The 18,860-nt window shown below is 40.7% G+C and overlaps 1 protein-coding gene across 1 annotated transcript; it reads left to right on the top strand.

Annotated features, from left to right (window-relative positions):
- Window positions 1-6,513: 6,513 nt before the first annotated feature.
- Window positions 6,514-7,935, top strand: LOC119282323 (expansin-B7-like). Its single transcript, XM_037562586.1, has 2 exons — window positions 6,514-6,942; window positions 7,048-7,935. Exons 1-2 carry the CDS (start codon window positions 6,550-6,552, stop codon window positions 7,567-7,569), a joined length of 915 nt encoding a protein of 304 aa, XP_037418483.1. The 5' UTR covers window positions 6,514-6,549; the 3' UTR covers window positions 7,570-7,935.
- Window positions 7,936-18,860: the final 10,925 nt, after the last annotated feature.

Raw genomic sequence — 18,860 nt, 5'->3', positions numbered from 1 at the left:
AATACCTAGAGCCTTTCAAAAATCACTAAACTGCACATGCCCACTGTATAGAATATATCCAACATGGAACATTTCAGTTTAGAAGTATTTGGACATTTAAAATATTTTATAGAATTTAAATGTCCAAATTCAAATACTTATGATTTAATTCAGTGACCTTAGGATGACCTAAAAAATTGTGCACCATTTTTTCGGAGGTTTAAGACCAAGGCAAAGATGATGAACATTTTAGAAGGGCATTTCAGGTTCATTGAAAATGATTTTATGTTGAACCTATTTGATTTGATCTGGTGCTAAGGTTTGATCAGTCCCCATTTCAAGTTCATTTGAAAAGTTAAACATGATGCACACATGAAGGGCTAGTCTAGTGCATAGCAGAACTAGGGATGTGACATTCCCTGGAAACAACAAAAGGACACTTGGGCACAATCAAGGAATTTTCATATATCATGACCACTTCAATGTTTCACACTTTAAGAAAATCCACACAAATTTAAAATTATGAACCCCAGAACTCAATTCAAATTATGTCCTACTGCCCTAACCCTACTGCCCTAGTACTTAAGCATCTACAAGTACTAACTAATTAGATGAACCCTAGCTGGCTACTTAAGCATCTACAACTACTTAAGCACCCATTGATGAACACTAGGAATTATACAACTACTTAAGCATGCATTGGGTGCAGAACAACTATATACGTACTTAAGCAACTATATATACAACCCTATAATATATTTAGTTAACTACTTAAGCATATACAAGTTTGTCCTAAAAATAATATTTTGTTAAGTTCTTAAGCATATACAAATTTGTCCTAAAAATTCAGTTAACTAATAATGTCATTCTTTTAGGTCATTCATTTAACTTCACCTAATCAACCTAGTAAAACCCTACTTCCCTAACTAAAAAACATCTAATAACATCTACTAGTACCACTACTGTCCTAACCTATTTAACCTAAGTTAATTCCTAGGGTCCTGTTATATGCTACTACTCTACTGCCCTAACCTAATTAACCTAAGTTAATCTAATTAACATCTACTAGTAACACAACTGCTAATTCCTAGGGGTCATAACTAAATTCACCTAAGTTAATTAACCTAGATGGAATTACTGTTTAGGCATTTTCATAAATATTTGCCCTAGCTAATTTCCTAAAAAAATTGCTAACCATTTTTCCTAAATGCTAAAAAAATGCCTACTGCGCTAAACAAATCTAGGGTTCATATGAACGCCTAGGGTTCATATGAACACCAGCGCAACAACAACATATGAATTGCCCTAGCAGAGAGAGAGAGAGAGTGGAGGGTAGGGGACAGGAGAGGGAGAGCCTTACGGTCGGCGGCGAGGGCAGGCTCGGGCTCGGGTGTTAGAGGTCCTGGGCGGGCTTGGGCGGCGGCGGTGAGGTCGAGGGGCGGGCTCGGGCGGCGGCGGTGAGCGCCTCGAGCGGCGGCGGTGAGGTCAAGGGAGGCAGTGCGATCGACGACGGCAATGCAGCAGTTGGGAGATAGGGGGAGGGGAAATGACTTAGCAAAGTTTTGAGCCCATGCGGCTGGGGTTAAGTCAAAATAGCAGTAGCGCGTTTTGGCAAAACACGTTATAGCTAAGTTAGCTATAGCGCGTTCTGGCAAAACGCGCTACTGCTATGCCTTTCTCTTTTATTTTTATTTTTCTTTTGTTTTTCTTCACATTTTCTTTTTTGACATTTCTCCTTTTTCTATTTCTTTGATTTTTATTTACTTTTCTACTTATTTCTCTATTTAATTTCTTTGTAATAGCAGTAGCGCTCTACACCAGAAACGCGCTGCTACAAAGCATTTAGCAGTAGCATGCTTTAGAAAGATCGCTACTACTATTCCTAGCCTACCGGGAACAGTGCGGGAATTATAGTAGTAGCACTTTTCTGCGCGCACACACTATTGCTGAAACTATAGTTCTAGTGTGCTTTTGCGACAAGCGCTACTACTAAGTAGCAGTAGCGCCTAGTTCTGACCAGCGCTACTGCTATACCTCTGTGTATAAGGTTTTTCCTAGTAGTGTCAAATGAGCTAAAGATTTACGGAGATTTTTTATATAATATATAATAAATAATAGAGGTGAAAACTACTGGAGGGGTCCATCTGGTGTGCACGGGCCACCAGGGTGCGCTAGGCCCTCCCTGGCGCGCCCAGGTGGGTGATGCCCACCTCGGCCCACTTCCGAAGCCCCCCTTCTGGTACATAAGTGATTTGGACCTAAAATAATCGGGGAGAGGACTTTCGAGACGAAACGGCGCCGTCTCGAGAAAGAACTTGCGCAGGAGCACTTTTGCCCTCCGGCGGAGCGATTTCACCGGGGGAACTTCCCTTCCGAAGGGGGAAATCATCGCCATCGTCATCACCAACAACCCTCTCATCTTGGGGAGGGCAATATTCATCAACAACTTCACCAGCACCATCTCCTCTCATACCCTAGTTCATCGCTTGTGTCAAATCTTTGTACCAGAAGCTCAGATTGGTACCTGCGGGGGACTAGCTAGTAGTGTTGACTGCATCTTGTAGTTAATCATTATATGGTTTATTTGGTGGAAGATTATATGTTCAGATCCATTATACTATTCATTACCCCTCTGATCATGAGCATGTTTATCGCTTTTCAGTAGTTACCTTTGTTCTTGAGGCCACGGGAGAAATCTAGTTGCAAATAATCATGTGAATTTGATATGTGTTTGATAATTTGATGATGTGTATGTTGTGATTCCCTTAGCGATGTTATGTGAACGTCGACTACATGACACTTCATCATATTTGGGCCTAAGGGGATGCATTGTGGAGTAGTAATTAGATGATGGGTTGCTAAAGTGACAGAAGCTTAAACCCTAGTTTATGCGCTATTTCGTAAGGGACCGATTTGGATCTAAATGTTTAATGCAATGGTTAGATTTTATCTTAATACTTTTCTCGTAGTTGCGGATGCTTGCGAGGGGGTTAATCATAAGTAGGAGGTTTGTTCAAGTAAGAACAACACCTAAGAACCGATCCACCCACATACTAAACTATCAAAGTAGCAAACATGAATCAAACCAACATGATAAAAGTGACTAGATGAAATTCCCGTGTGCCCTCAAGAACGCTTTGCCTATTATAAACCGTTTTGGCCTGTCCTTTGCCTCAAAAGGATTGAGCTACCTTGCTGCACATTATTTACTTTTACCTTACTTGCTCGTTACAAAATTGCCTTGCTATCAAACTACTCATTATCTACAATTTCACTGCCTGCAGAAATTACCTTGCTGAAAACCGCTTGTCATTTCCTTCTGCTCCTCATTGGGTTCGACACTCTAACTTATCGAAAGGACTAGGATTGATCCCGTATACTTGTGGGTCATCAAGACTCTTTTCTAGCGTCGTTGCCGGGGAGTGAAGCACTCTTGGTAAGTGGAAATTGGTAAGGAAAAATTATTACTACATGCTGAAATTTATTGTTACTTGTTACTATGGAGAATCATCCTTTGAAGGCCTTGTTCTGGGTCTCTTCACCTTGATCGGAAGCATAATTAATTATTGGACCTACAAAAAATATTTGCTACGAAATTCCTTCGGGTATGATAGGACAACTGCTAGCTAATCCTTATGCAGGAGATGGAACTGAACATCCTGATATGCACTTTATAGATGTGGATGAAATTTGTGGGTTATTCAAGCTTGCAGGTTCTCCCGGAGATGAAGTTAAGAAGTTTTTCCCTTTATCTTTGAAGGGAAAAGCATTGGCATGGTATAGGGTATGTGATGATATTGGATCTTGGAATTGGAACCGATTGAAAATGGAATTCCATCAAAAGTTTTATCTTATGCAGGGGAAGGAACAATACATCCTGATATGCATGGAACTACAACTGATTGAAGGAGAAGAAATTGACATGGTATAGGCTATATGATGATATTGGATCATGGAACTACAACCGATTGAAATTAGAATTTCATCAAAAGTTTTATCCTATGCATCTAGTTCATCATGATCGGAATCATATATATAATTTTTGGCCTCGTGGAGGAAAAAGTATCGCTGAAGCTTGGGGAAGGTTTAAGTCAATGTTATATTCATGCCCCAATCATGAGCTCTCAAGAGAAATTATTATTCAGAATTTTTATGCTCGGCTTTCTCATGATAATCAATCAATGTTGGATACTTCTTGTACCGGTTCTTATATGAAGAAGACTATTGAATTCAAGTGGGATCTCTTCGAAAGAATTAAACGCAACTCTGAAGATTGGGATCTCGATGAAGGTAACGAGTCAGGTATTAAGCTTAAGTATGATTGTCTTAAATCTTTTATGAATACCAATGTTTTTCAAGAATTTAGCACTAAATATGGACTTGAGTCTGAGATAGTAGCCTCTTTGTGTGAAATCTTTGCTACTCATGTTGAACTCCCTAAGGAGAAGTGGTTTAAATTTCACCCCCCCTATAAACGAAGAAGCGAAAGAACCAAACATAGCTAGAGAAGAAACTATTGCTTACCATGTTGACCCAGTTGTTCCTACTGCTTATATTGAAAAATTACCCTTTCCTGTTAAGACAAAGGAACATGTTGAAGCTTCAACTCTTGTCCCCAAAGGTAATACTAAAGCACATGAACCACCAGAACAAATCAAAGTTGAACCTAGTATTCCTATGGTTAAAGATATCTTGGTAGAAAATGTTGATGTGCATGTTATTTACTTCTGTGATGAACCTGCTAGAATTGCCAAACCAGATAATATAGATAAAAATAGACCAGTTGTTGGCATGCATGTTGTCTCAGTTAAAATAGGAGATCATTGTTATCATGGTTTATGTGATGTTGGTGCTAGCGTAAGTGCTATTCCTTTTACCTTATATCAAGAAATTATGGATGATATAGCACCCGCTGAAATAGAAGACATAAATGTTACTATTAAACTTGCTAATAGAGACACCATCACACCACTTGGGATTGTTAGAGATGTTGAAGTCTCGTGTGGGAAAACGAAATACCCTACTAATTTTTTAGTTCTCGGTTCCCCACAAGATGACTTTTGTCTCATTATATTTGGTAGACCTTTCTTGAACACTGTTAATGCTCAGATTGATTGCAAAAAGGAAACTGTTAATGTGGGCTTTGGTGATGTGTCTCATAATTTTAATTTCTCCAAGTTTAATAGGAAACCCCATAAGAAAGAGTTGCCTAGTAAAGATAAAATAATTGGTCTTGCTTCTATTGCCGTGCCTTCTACTGATCCTTTAGAACAATATTTGTTATACGATGAAAATGATATGCACATGCATGAAAGAAATGAAATAGATAAGATTTTCTTTGAACAACAACCTCTGATTAAACACAATTTGCCTATTGAAACTCTAGGAGGCCCTCCTTCACCTAAAGGTGATCCTGTGTTTAAACTTAAACAATTGCCAGACACTTTGAAATATGCTTATCTTGATGAAAAGAAGATATATCATGTTATTATTAGTGCTAACCTTTCAGAATATGAAGAAGAAAGATTATTGAAAATTGTGAGGAAGCACAGAGCTGCTATTGGATATATTCTTGATGATCTTAAGAGAAATCTAACATCCACTCCAACCTTTTTTTCAATTCATTTGCTTTTCCCTTGAAATCAAAAACTTCTTGCTAATCTTATAGGATTCAAGTGGGCATGACACTTCAATTCTATACTTTTTCTATTCCCGTGTTTTCAAAATCCTGCGAATCAAAGAGGCTCTTAAACATTCTCCACTTTCTTTGTTGTAAAGATGCCCTGAAAATGAAGAACTTGCTGTGCCGTGTGATCTTTAGCTAATCATTGTTTCCATCCACCGCTCTACTGATTGCACACTACCCTGAGGCAGATCATGATGTGGAGAGAAGTGCGTGGTTGTAAACTTGTAATGGACAGATTTTCCAGATGTTCCAACAATTTGTAGTCTTCTCCTTTAGATGATGTTTCGTTATTATGTCAAGTGGATCGAAACTCGTGTACGCACAGTTTCACGGGTACTCCTGTAACCACCATCTGATTTCCTTGATTAACATGCATGTCCTGATCGTCTGCCGAGGCACACGTAGCTTAAACACACAACAAAACGCCAAGAACAGAGGCCTCAGTTGTTTCTATGTGGTCTCCAATCTGCACGATTCTAAACTGGCTGCATGTCCGGAGGAAGTACCTGTAATGTAGAGTAGTACTATATATGAGTATGATTGTTGATGGGACGGAAGATGATATTTAAAAGTCGAGGGAAATGCATCTCGTGAGCACGGGCAAGGGTGTAAGCAGCCGGTTGAGTGGCTCCGTCCATCCACATGTGAACCCGTAGGGCCCAAGCTAGGTTGCCAATCACGGCTCCTCGTCCGCTTCTCCACCCGTCGATCATCCCCATTCATTCCGTCCTTCCTTTTGATGTCGAGTGGTACACCATAACACCAAGAAGACGCTCCCTAGAAATTAAGCTGCTGGCCTATAAATTTGCAAGCTCCCCAACGGCATTAACCACCAGAGTAGAGCCTTCGATCAGTAACCAGCGAGACCAGCAAGCAAGCGAGCCATGGCAGCGACCTCCTCCTCCTCCTACGCCGTCGCGGTCGCTCTCCTCTGCCTGCTCGCCGCCGATGGCTGCTCCGGCTGCCCTGGACCCGCACCTGCCCCCACACCTACACCTACACCTGCCCCCGCTACCCCCAGCCCCAACCCCGTTACACCTCCACCTGCCCCCGCTACCCCCAGCCCAGGCTCCGGCTCCGGCAGCAAAAACGGCTCCTCCGGCGGCTGGTTGGACGCCAGGGCCACCTGGTACGGCGCCCCCGATGGCGCCGGGCCGTCGGACAATGGTGGCGCGTGCGGGTTCAAAAACGTGAACCTGCCGCCGTTCAACGCCATGACGTCGTGCGGCAACGAGCCGATCTTCAAGGACGGCAAGGGGTGCGGCTCCTGCTACCAGGTCAGCCGGCATTGCAGTCTAATTGAATGACAGCGACAGTACGTGCTTGTCGGTTTGTTTGTCCAGCTCCAAACTGATGCATTGATCCTGGATTGTTGCATGCAGATAAGGTGCGTGGGCAAGACTCATCCGGCGTGCTCCGGCGTCCCTGAGACGGTGATCATCACGGACATGAACTACTACCCGGTCGCCCGCTACCACTTCGACCTCAGCGGCACCGCCGAAGCCATGGCCATGGACGGCCGCAACGACGAGCTCCGCCACGCCGGCATCATCGACATGCAGTTCAAGAGGGTGCCGTGCGAGTACCCGGGGCTGTCCGTGACATTCCATGTGGAGAAGGGTTCGAACCCGAACTACCTGGCGATCCTGGTGGAGTACGGGAATGGTGACGGCGACGTGGCACAGGTGGACCTCATGGACGACGGCGAGCCGACGGGGCTCTGGGCTCCGATGAGGCATTCCTGGGGCTCCATCTGGCGCCTGGACACGCGCCGCTCGCTGCACGGGCCCTTCTCGCTGCGTGTCACCAACGGGTCCGGCAGGTCGCTCGTCGCCGACCAGGTCATCCCCGTCAACTGGAAGCCAGACACCGTGTACAGCTCCACCGTCCAGTTTGATGATTGATTGATCACGTCCGCTCATCCCCATAGAAAGCATGCACGCCCATGCATGCATGCATGGATTTATTGTGCCGAGACGTCGCTAGTGACGTCCGGTGTGTGCCCTCGTCGTGTGCTAGCTTCGTATTCTCTCTCTCGTCCCACATGCATATACGTGACAACTTTGGTTTGTGGGATCTGGAGGAGGCAGCTGGTTTGTGCGCTATAAATTTTTATTTTTAATTTACACAAGTATGGAAGCACCTATCTCTCACGCAACTATCTCTCCCATCCTTTTCCCGCATCTATAAATTTATGTTTGTAATTTCTACTGTATTACAGACAAATATTGTATTTATGTCACTGGTGTATATGACTACCAGTCCAAGTACATTCTCCTTTTGTTCGTTAGTTGCATCATCCTCGGTGTTGAATCTTATAATCTACTCTGTATGTAAAGAAATAAAAGAGCGTTTAGATCACTAGGAGTACTAGATACAAATCATAGATGTTCTACCCTAGAGTTGTCTATGGCAGCCATCGTCATATAAAATTTATGAAATCTCTTGAACCGGGCACCCAAATCACCCGTTGGGTTTCTCACGTCAAGATCTTTGAAACCAAATCACATGTTGATAGGTTTAGACAAACTTTATTTTCCGCAAAAACTGAAAATCAAAATAAATCTGGAAGAAAAAAGGAAAATAGAAAAAATGAGAAGAAAAAAAGGAAACAAAAACTAGAAACCGGGAACAAAAAACGGGAACCAGAAGCACGACTATACTTCACGCGGAAGCACATTTTGTTCTTCACTTTTTTGGAAGCACAATTTTGTGTTTCACGTGGTGCACAATTCTGCTTCACTTTTCGGGAGGCACAATTTGTGCTTGATGCGGAAGCACAACTTGCTTCATGCGGTCCACAACTATGCTTTTCATCTTGTTTCTGGCGGCACAACTTGTGCTTCATGTGGACATAGCTGTGTTTTTCACTTTTCGAGAAGCACGGCTTGTGCTTCACGCGCTGGACAACTGTGATTTTCACTTTTCAAGGATGCTCAGCTTGTGCTTCACGCATTGCACAACTCTGTTTTCGATTTTTTGTGAAGCACAATTTCTGCTTGACATGATAAACAAAAAACCTAGGAAATCTAAAAAAGCACAATCTAAAACTTTAAAAGGAAACAAAAAATATGCATATAATTTTTTTTGCTACTGCATTGAGACACCGGTTGTACGGACTAATTGGGGGACGGCAGCCCACCAAACTGCCTGTTGGGAAGGCCTCCCAAGCCCCCACCTCCCCTGGTTAGTTTCTCCCTAAAATCGATATAAGTGTGACATCGCACAGGCATTGGCTAATTAAACTTCTGGGGGGGGGGGGGGTAGCCTAGGCTAGCAACCCCTCCCCATCCCCTAGCCAATGGAAATTTTCTGATATATCCCTCTATATCTGGCCTATATCTGAACTAAAATTAGTATGAAACACATTTGGTTCCCCCTACCACTCTCCCGAACTCAGTTTGTTGCACAAGATATATCCATGATTAGATCTTGATGCTTTTCACGTGACTCATCATCAATAAGTTCAGAAATTTTGTCAACCCAATATTGTTTCTCCTAGTTAAAATATTCTTGATTTGGCTGCTAGGTAGCAAGGATCATATCATATGTTCATTTTCACCATCTCCAACATTACACATATGTCATCTCTACAAAGTCTATATACCAGCCCACAAACTTTGCCATGTATAGGAGCCTTCCTTCTCTAATTCGCAACTAAAGAGATAACCTGATGCAAAATACTTATCTCTCAATACTTGTGCCCATAAAGATTCGGGTTCAGATAGTAGCCTTCAACATTCCTTCAAAAACATTGCAAGTTTAAAAAAATGCAAGCCTTTAAATCACACACCACCTTGTTCCTTGGGAACGCACATCTTCCAGCATACAAAACAGTGCATCTATATGTTTTTGTTGGCCATCATCTCCCCAGACTCGGGACACTGCAACGATAGCTCTTTGCATATCTCTCTGGGTGGCCTAAAGAGAGCCACTAGTCACTATTGCTTGAATGGCTGCTTTTATCCAAACTTGTTTTCCACCAGAAGATAAAATTTCTCTGTCAACTAGTGAGTCTTACACATGTTGTCAATAAGATGCTGGAAACAACTTGACCTATCCACCCCAACAATAGGTGGTAGACCAAGGGATTTATCTGTTATAGCTTTACTCAAAATACAAAGGATAGAATAGACCTCCTCTCTGGTCTCCACTGACGTGCATGGGCTGATTTTTTTTACTGGACTTGGCCACACTCACCAACTATGCAATGGTAATTCAGAGCCCGTGGAAGGCTGTTAGCATTGGAGTTGTTTGCTTTCATCAGAATAAAGGAGTCATCTACAAATAGAAGGTGTGAGACATATGGGGCATTTCTAAAGACCTTCACACCTTGCAAGTTGCTAGATTCCTCCTCATTTGCTATCAAGTTAGTAAGACCTTCAACCAACTCATAAAAAAGGAGGCAGGGGGAAAGAGGTTTCCCTTAACAGAGGCCCTTTGTAGGAATAATACAAGTGGTAAGGGAATTTTTTAATCGGACCTTATACTTTTAGGATGATACGCCTGCCATGATGAGTTACATCCACACCAAAGAAAAACCAAGTTGAACCATAATCAGTTCAAGAATTTCTGTGCAACTCTAGTATACACTTTGTGCATTTCAATCTTGATCATGCAAGTGCCATATCTTCCCTCCCTTTTACTATTTATTGAATGAAAAGATTCATAAGTGACCAGAAAATTACCCATAATGAGCTTACCGGAACCAAATCACCTTGCATCGGTGAAATACCTTCTTCGAGGAGCACTTTTGGCCGACGAGCTATTAGCTTCGAAATCAACTTTTGAACAAGATTACACAAGCTAATAGGTCTGAACTATGAAATATGTTAAACATTTTGTACGTAGGGGGTGAGGTCAATGGTGGTGTTATTCCATCCTACATGTATGTTTTTCTGAATTAATTGCCAGGAGTACTTCATCTCCAATAATGTGCCAAAACTTTAAAAAATGCATGGAGGCCATACAGGACCAGGGCATTTAGATCTCAAATATTAAACATGGTATTTTTAATCTCCTCGTGGGTTTAAGGCGCATTCAACATTTCCTTCATTTGTTGATCCACTCTAGGCTTCCGGTTCTGGCATTAGCACCTCTGCTCGACAATAAAGAAAATATTTCATCATAATGAAGTAGAGGCCGGGTTTACAACCTTGTTTTAGGGGAAAACTTATCCCATATAACTAAGTAGATTTATGTCAATATACAACTATTTCACCTCATCATGCAACCATGCATGGGAAAGTATCACCTCAACATGTAACCGTGCATGCAAAAGGCTTAAATATTTTTATTGCATCATGATCATTTTTTAATATAATTACACCATAACCATATATATATATATATATATATATATATATATATATATATATATATATATTCACAATTAGTTCTTGTATTATTAATCCAAATATTGATGTTCATATAATCAAATCTCATTCAAATATATTGCACACTATTCTCAAAGCATCCTATAGTGAGTCGTCTAATATCCAAAACAGACAGTGCAAGCTTTTGCAAACCGTAGTATCCAGCATGATGTGTGCTATTGTTCAAGTAAAGTAATATAAGTTCTTGTAGAACATTTATGAGAAACCGCTCTAGAAAGGAAAAACTTGTTGTGTTGCCTGGTCTTTAACTAATTATGATTTGTAACTAACGTTATACTGATTGCACAAGTACAATGAAACAGATTATGACGTGGAGAGAAATTTGTAGTTGTACCTTGTATGTCATGGGAAGACTGTGCAGATCGATCGATGTTCCAACAATTTTATGTCTCATAAGATTTAGCCTTTCAATGTGTTGTTATTATATCAGGGTATGAACACCCGTGCCTGGTGGCATACATGCACCTGCCCATACTTATGATTTTTTTCCGGGGATCCCACACTTGTAGGATTATTTTCCAGGGAGCTCACACTTGCTTTTGCCGTTTAAAATTAATAAATAAAAACGAGACATATCTTACACACAAAAGGCTTATGTGAACTGCACACAGATGGCACATGTGTGCAGAACAGAAAAGAAAAATGTCAATACAAGAAAAGGATAGAAACTACAAATAAAAGAAGAACATATTTTTTATGAAAAACTAATTATATTGAATAGGTTTTGAAACGATAGTTTCACATGGACGATGAACATCCAACTATGCATAGCTAACGAGTGTGCAATTATAGTTACACATAAGAGAAATTACACAAAAATGCATGCAATATTAAAATAGGGAAAATTTTATTTTGGCCACTTTAGATTTTGCCAATTTTCCTTATGCAAGGTCTTGTGGTGCGGAGGACTTAGCACATATGTTGTTTAAGTGTGCAAGGGCGCAAGCAGTTTGGGAAGCTTTTGGAATTGCAACAGATATTAACTTTGCTTCTTTATCTGATCAAGCAGGATCAGCAGTCTTAGAGTTCATTTTATGTGATGATTCTTATCGGGCACAATATTCTGGATTCGTCGAGCTACCAGAGCTCATATGACTGCAGAGCAGACAAATCATGCGAGAGGAAGAAATATTGACTGCAGATTGAACAGCGCCGGCGGTGGTTGCCCTAGCGATTAATTATGTCCGTAGAGCTTGCTAGCTCTTGAGCACTGCGCTGGTTTTCCCTTGAAGAGGAAAGGGTGATGCAGCAAAGTAGCATAAGTATTTCCCTCAGTTTTTGAGAACCAAGATATCAATCCAGTAGGAGGCTCCACGCAAGTCCATCGTACCTACACAAACAAACAAGAACCTCGCAACCAACGCGATAAAGGGGTTGTCAATCCCTTCACGGACACTTGCGAAAGTGAGATCTAATAGAGATAATAAGATAAGATAAATATTTTTGGTATTTTTATGATATAGATTGGAAAGTAAAGATTGCAAAATAAAGTAGATTGGAAACTTATATGATGGAAAATAGACCTGGGGGCCATAGGTTTCACTAGTGACTTCTCTCAAAATAGCATAAGTATTACGGTGGGTGAACAAATTACTGTCGAGCAATTAATAGAAAAGTGCATAGTTATCAGAATATCTTGGCATGATCATGTATATAGGCATCACGTCCGTGACAAGTAGACCGACTCCTGCCTGCAGGAGTATTAAGATAAGATAAATATTTTTCATAACCGCTATTACTCCACAGATCGACCGCTATCCAGCATACATCTAGAGTATTAAGTTCATAAGAATAGAGTAACACATTAGGCAAGATGACATGATGTAGAGGGATAAACTCAAGCAATATGATATAAACCCCATCTTTTTATCCTCGATGGCAACAATACAATATGTGCCTTGCTGCCCCTGCTATCATTGGGAAAGGACACCGCAAGATTGAACCCAAAGCTAAGCACTTCTCTCATTGCAAGAAAGATCAATCTAGTAGGCCAAACCAAACTGATAATTCGAAGAGACTTGCAAAGATAACCAATCATACATAAAAGAATTCAGAGGAGATTCAAATATTTCTCATAGATAAACTTGATCATAAACCCACAATTCATCGGATGTCGACAAACACACCGCAAAAAGAGTTACATCGAATAGATCTCCAAGAAGATCAAGGAGAACTTTGTATTGAGATTCAAAGAGAGAGAAGAAGCCATCTCTCTAATAACTATGGACCCGAAGGTCTATGGTAAACTACTCACAACTCATCGGAGAGGCTATGGTGTTGATGTAGAAGCCCTCCATGATTGATTCCCCCTCCGGCGGAGCGCGGGAAAAGGCTCCAAGATGGGATCTCACGGGTACACAAGGTTGCGGTGGTGGAAATAGGGTTTCGTGGTGCTCCTCGGTGTTTTCAGGGTATGCAAGTATATATATAGGGCGCACCTTGCACCCTCATGGCCGCCTAAGATCTCCTGGATTACAAGGAGCCTAAGACCTCCGTAACCTTCTGTATCCACGAGATCCCATCTTGGAGCCTTCGCCGGCGCTCTGCCGGAGGGGGAATCGACCATGGAGGGCTTCTACATCAACACCATAGCCCCTCCGATGAGTTGTGAGTAGTTTACCACAGACCAACGGGTCCATAGTTATTAGCTAGATGGCTTCTTCTCTCTTTTTGGATCTCAATACAATGTTCTCCCCCTCTCTTGTGGAGATCTATTCGATGTATACTCTTTTTGCAGTGTGTTTGTCGAGATCTGATGAATTGTGGGTTTATGATCAAGTTTATCTATGAATAATATTTGAATCTTCTCTGAATTCTTTTATGTATGATTGAGTTATCTTTGCAAGTCTCTTCGAATTATCAGTTTGGTTTGGCCTACTATATTGATCTTTCTTGCCATGGGATAAGTACTTAGCTTTGGGTTCGATCTTGCTGTGTCCTTACCCAGTGACAGAAAGGGTTGCAAGGCACGTATTGTATTGTTGCCATCGAGGATAAAAAGATGGGGTTTATATCATATTGCATGAGTTTATCCCTCTACATCATGTCATCTTGCTTAATGCGTTAGTCTGTTCTTTGTGAACTTAATACTCTAGATGCAGGCAGGAGTCGGTCGATGTGTGGAGTAATAGTAGTAGATGCAGGCAAGAGTCGATCTACTTGTTACGGACGTGATGCCTATACACATGATCATGCTTAGATAATCTCATAATTATTCGTTTTTCTATCAATTTCTCGACAGTAATTTGTTCACCCACCATAATACTAATGCTATCCTGAGAGAAGCCTCTAGTGAAACCTATGGCCCCCGGGTCTATCTCTTATCATATTTGCTTCCAATCTACTTTTATTTGCATCTTTGCTTTGTGCATCTATACTATAAAATACCAAAAATATATTTATCTTATCATACTATCTCTATCAGATCTCACTTTCGCAAGTGGTCGTGAAGGGATTGACAACCCCTTTATTGCGTTGGTTGCGAGTTCTTTGTTTGTTTGTGTAGGTATGTGGGACTTTTGAGGAGCCTCCTACTAGATTGATACCTTGGTTCTCAAAAAGTAAGGGAAATACTTACGCTACTTTGTTGCATCACCCTTTCCTCTTCAAGGAAAACCAACGCAAGCTCAAGACGTAGCAAGAAGGATTTCTGGCGCCGTTGTCGGGGAGATCTTTGCTCAAGTCAAGACATACCAAGTACCCATCACAAACTCATCTCCCTCGGATTTACATTATTTGCCATTTGCCTCTCGTTTTCCTCTCCCCCACTTCACCCTTGCTGTTTTATTCGCCCTCTCTTTCCCAATCTCTCTCTCTCTCTCTTTCGCGTGCCTTTTGTTTGCTTGTCATTATGTCTAGTTCCTTATCCGCTCCTATGTCTCCCGAGTTTGAAGCTCTTCACTTCAAGCAAAGGCAAGGAGAAAACTTAAAAAATGCTTGGTATAGGATGATGGAATCTTATCGAAAATGCACCCTAGAGGTGAACTTTAGAATTCTTCTTCGCAATTTTTATGTTGGGTTAAATATGACGCATAGACAACTCTTGGATTCCATTGCCAAGGGAAATTTTATTGAAATTGATCCTAGTATTGTGCATGAAATTATAGAGGGAATAGTGGGAACACTACCTCAAAAGGGAGGATCGCATCCTACCCAAGAAGAAACGCAAGTGTTTGGAAATATTTGCGAAGTAACAAAAATTCTACAAAAGTCTCTTGAGCCTCTTAAAAGTGTTAGCGGAAATCTTCACCGCATGAATATGTTGATTACTCTTTGCAATAAGAGGTTGGATTCTTTAGATCTAAAAATTTCCGAGTATGAAGGGAAGAGTAAAGAACCTCCCGGATTCGAGCATGACCCCACTAAAAAACTGAAAATCAAAGATGGCACCACTTAGATCTATCTTCGCTTTTATGCCTAGCTAGGGGCGTTAAACGATCGCGCTAGTTGGGAGGCAACCTAATTTTCTATGTGTTTTTAGTTTTTGTTCCTGTTTAGTAATAAATCTTGTATCTACCTTCTGTTTAGATGTGTTTTTATCTTTTAATTGGTGTTTGTGCCAAGTAGAACCTATAGGATAACCTATGATGATAGTTGATTTGATTCTGCTGAAAAACAGAAACTTTGCACGCACGAATTTAGTTTTGTTAAATCACAGAAACGTGCTTTTGCGTTGATTCTTTTTGCTACTGATCAATAGACAAATTGTACAGGACTTCCTATTTTGGTAGGATTTTTAGTGTTCCAGAAGTTTGTGTTAGTTACAGATTGCTACAGACTGTTCTGTTTTTGACAGATTCTATTTTTTTCGTGTGTTGTTTGCTTATTTCGATGCATCTATGGCTAGTCAAATAGTTTATAAACCATAGAGAAGTTGGAATAAAGTAGGTTTAACACCAAAATAAATAAAGAATGAGTTCATTACAGTACCTTATGTGGTGGTTTTGTTTTCATTTACTAACGGAGCTTATAAGATTTTCTGTTGAGTTTTGTGTTGTGAAGTTTTCAAGTTTTGGGTAAAGCTTTTATGGACTATGGAATAAGGAGTGGCAAGAGCCTAACCTTGGGGATGCCCATGGCACCCCAAGATATTCAAGGATAGCCAAAATCCTAAGCTTCGGGATGCCCCGGGAAGGTATCCCCTCTTTCGTCTTCATTCATTGGTAACTTTACTTGGAGCTATATTTTTATTCGCCACATGATATGTGTTTTGCTTGGAGCGACGTGTATTATATTAGTCTTTTCTTTTTAGTTTACCAAAATCATCCTTGGTGTACACGACTTTTGGGAGAAGCCTACTTGATTAGAGTTTGCTAGAACACTCTATGTGCTTCACTTATATCTTTTGAGCTTGATAGTTTTTGCTCTAGTGCTTTATATTTTTTAGAGCACGGTGGTGACTTAATTTTGAAGAAATTGCTAGTCTCTCATGCTTCACTTATATTATTTTGAGAGTATTTTAGAACAGCATGGTATTTGCTATGGTTATAAAATTGGTCCTAGAATGGTAGGCATCCAAGTTGGGTATAATAAAAACTCTCATAGGAAGTGAATTGGATGCTATGATAAATTTGATACTTGATAATTGTTTTGAGATTTGGAGGTAGTGATATTAAAGTCATGCTAGTTTGGTGATTATGAATTTAAAGAATGCTTGTGTTGAAGTTAGCAAGTCCCATAGCATGCACGTATGGTTAAAGTTGTGTAACAAATTTGAAACATGAATTGTACCTAGCTTGTGCATCCTTATGAGTGGGGGTCGAGGACGAGCGATGGTCTTTTCCTACCAATCTATCCCCCTAGGAGCATGCGCATAGTACTTGATTTTTGATGACTTCTTAATTTTTGCAATAAGTATATGAGTTCTTTTGACTAATGTTGAGTCCATGGATTATACGCACTTTTACCTTTCCATCATCGCTAGCCTCTTCGGTACCGTGCATTGCCCTTTCTCACCTTGAGAGTTGGTGCAAACTTCGCCGGTGCATCCAAACCCCGTGATACGATACGCTCTATCACACATAAACTTCCTTATATCTTCCTCAAAACAGCCACCATACCTACCTAATATGGCATTTCTATAGCCATTCCGAGATACATTGCCATGCAACTTTCCACCGTTCCGTTCATCATCATCATGACATACTTTACTTTTGTCATATTGCCATTGCATGATCACGTAGTTGACATCGTATTTGTGGCAAAGCCATTATGCATTATTTTTCATACATGTCACTCTTGATTCATTGCACCATCCCGGTACACCGCCGAAAGCATTCATATAGAGTCATATCTTGTTCTAGTTTTGAGTTGTAATTCATATGTTGTAATCAATGAAAGTGTGATGATCATCATTATTAGAGCATTGCCCAAAAAAAAGAAAAAAAAGAAAGGCCCAAAAAAAAGAAACAAAAGAAAAAAGAAAAAAGAAAATAAATAAAAGGGGCAATGTTACTATCTCTTTTTCCACACTTGTGCTTTAAAGTAGCACCTTGTTCTTCATGTAGTGAGTCTCATATATTGTGCTTCAAAGTAGCACCGTGTTTTTCATATAGTGAGTCTCATAAGTTGTCTTTTTCATACTAGTGGGAATTTTTCATTATAGAACTTGGCTTGTATATTCCTACAATGGGCTTCCTCAAATGCCCTAGGTCTTAGTGAGCAAACAAGTTGGATGCACACCCACTAGTTTTTTGTTGAGCATTCATTTATAGCTCTAGTGCATCCGTTGCATGGCAATCCCTACTCATCATGTTCACATCAATTGATGGGCATCTCCATAGCCCGTTGATTATCCTCGTCAATGTGAGACTTTATCCTTTTTTGTCTTCTCCACACAATCCCCATCATCATATTCTATTCCACCCATAGTGCTATATCCATGGCTCACGCTCATGTATTGCGTGAAGGTTGAACAAGTTTGAAATTATTTAAGTATGAAACAATTGCTTGGCTTGTCATCGGTGGTATAGAAGTTGGGAACATCTTTGTGTGACCAAAATGAAGCATAGCCTAACTATATGATTTTGTAGGGATGAACTTCCTTTTGCCATGTTATTTTGAGAAGACATGATTACTTTGATTAGTATGCTTGAAGTGTTACTATTTCTTTTATCAATATGAACTTTTATTTTGAATCATTTGGTTCTGAACATTCATGCCACAATAAAGAAAATTAAATTGAGAATTATGCTAGGTAGCATTCCACATCAAAAATTCTCTTTTTTTATCATTTACCTACTCGAGGACGAGCAGGAATTAAGCTTGGGGATGCTTGATGCGTCTCCAACGTATCTATAATTTTTGATTGTTCCATGCTATTATATTACCCCTTTTGGATGTTTATGGGCTTTATTTTACACCTTTATATCATTTTTGGGACTAACCTACTAACCGGAGGCCTAACTCGTATTGCTGTTTTTTGCCTATTTCAGTATTTTGAAGAAAAGGAATATCAAATGGAGTCCAAACGCAATGAAACCTTCGGGAGCGTGATTTTTGGAACGAATGTGATCCAGAGGACTTGGATTGCAAGTCAAGAAGCAGCCGAGGCGGCCACGAGATAGGAGGGCGCCCCCCCATAGGGCGTGCCCCCCTGTCTCGTGGGCCCCTCGGGCAGCCACCGACGTACTTCTTCCTCCTATATAAGCCTACATATCCCAAAAACATCCAGGGAGCCAACAAAACACAATTTCCACCGATGTAACCTTATGTATCCGCGAGATCCCATCTTGGAGCCTTCGCCGGCGCTCTGTTGGAGGGGGAATCGACCATGGAGGGCTTCTACATCAACACCATAG

This window comes from Triticum dicoccoides, chromosome 3B, assembly GCF_002162155.2.
Source record: "Triticum dicoccoides isolate Atlit2015 ecotype Zavitan chromosome 3B, WEW_v2.0, whole genome shotgun sequence".
Taxonomy (NCBI): domain Eukaryota; kingdom Viridiplantae; phylum Streptophyta; class Magnoliopsida; order Poales; family Poaceae; genus Triticum; species Triticum dicoccoides.
This window is presented reverse-complemented; position numbering and strand designations above follow the sequence as displayed.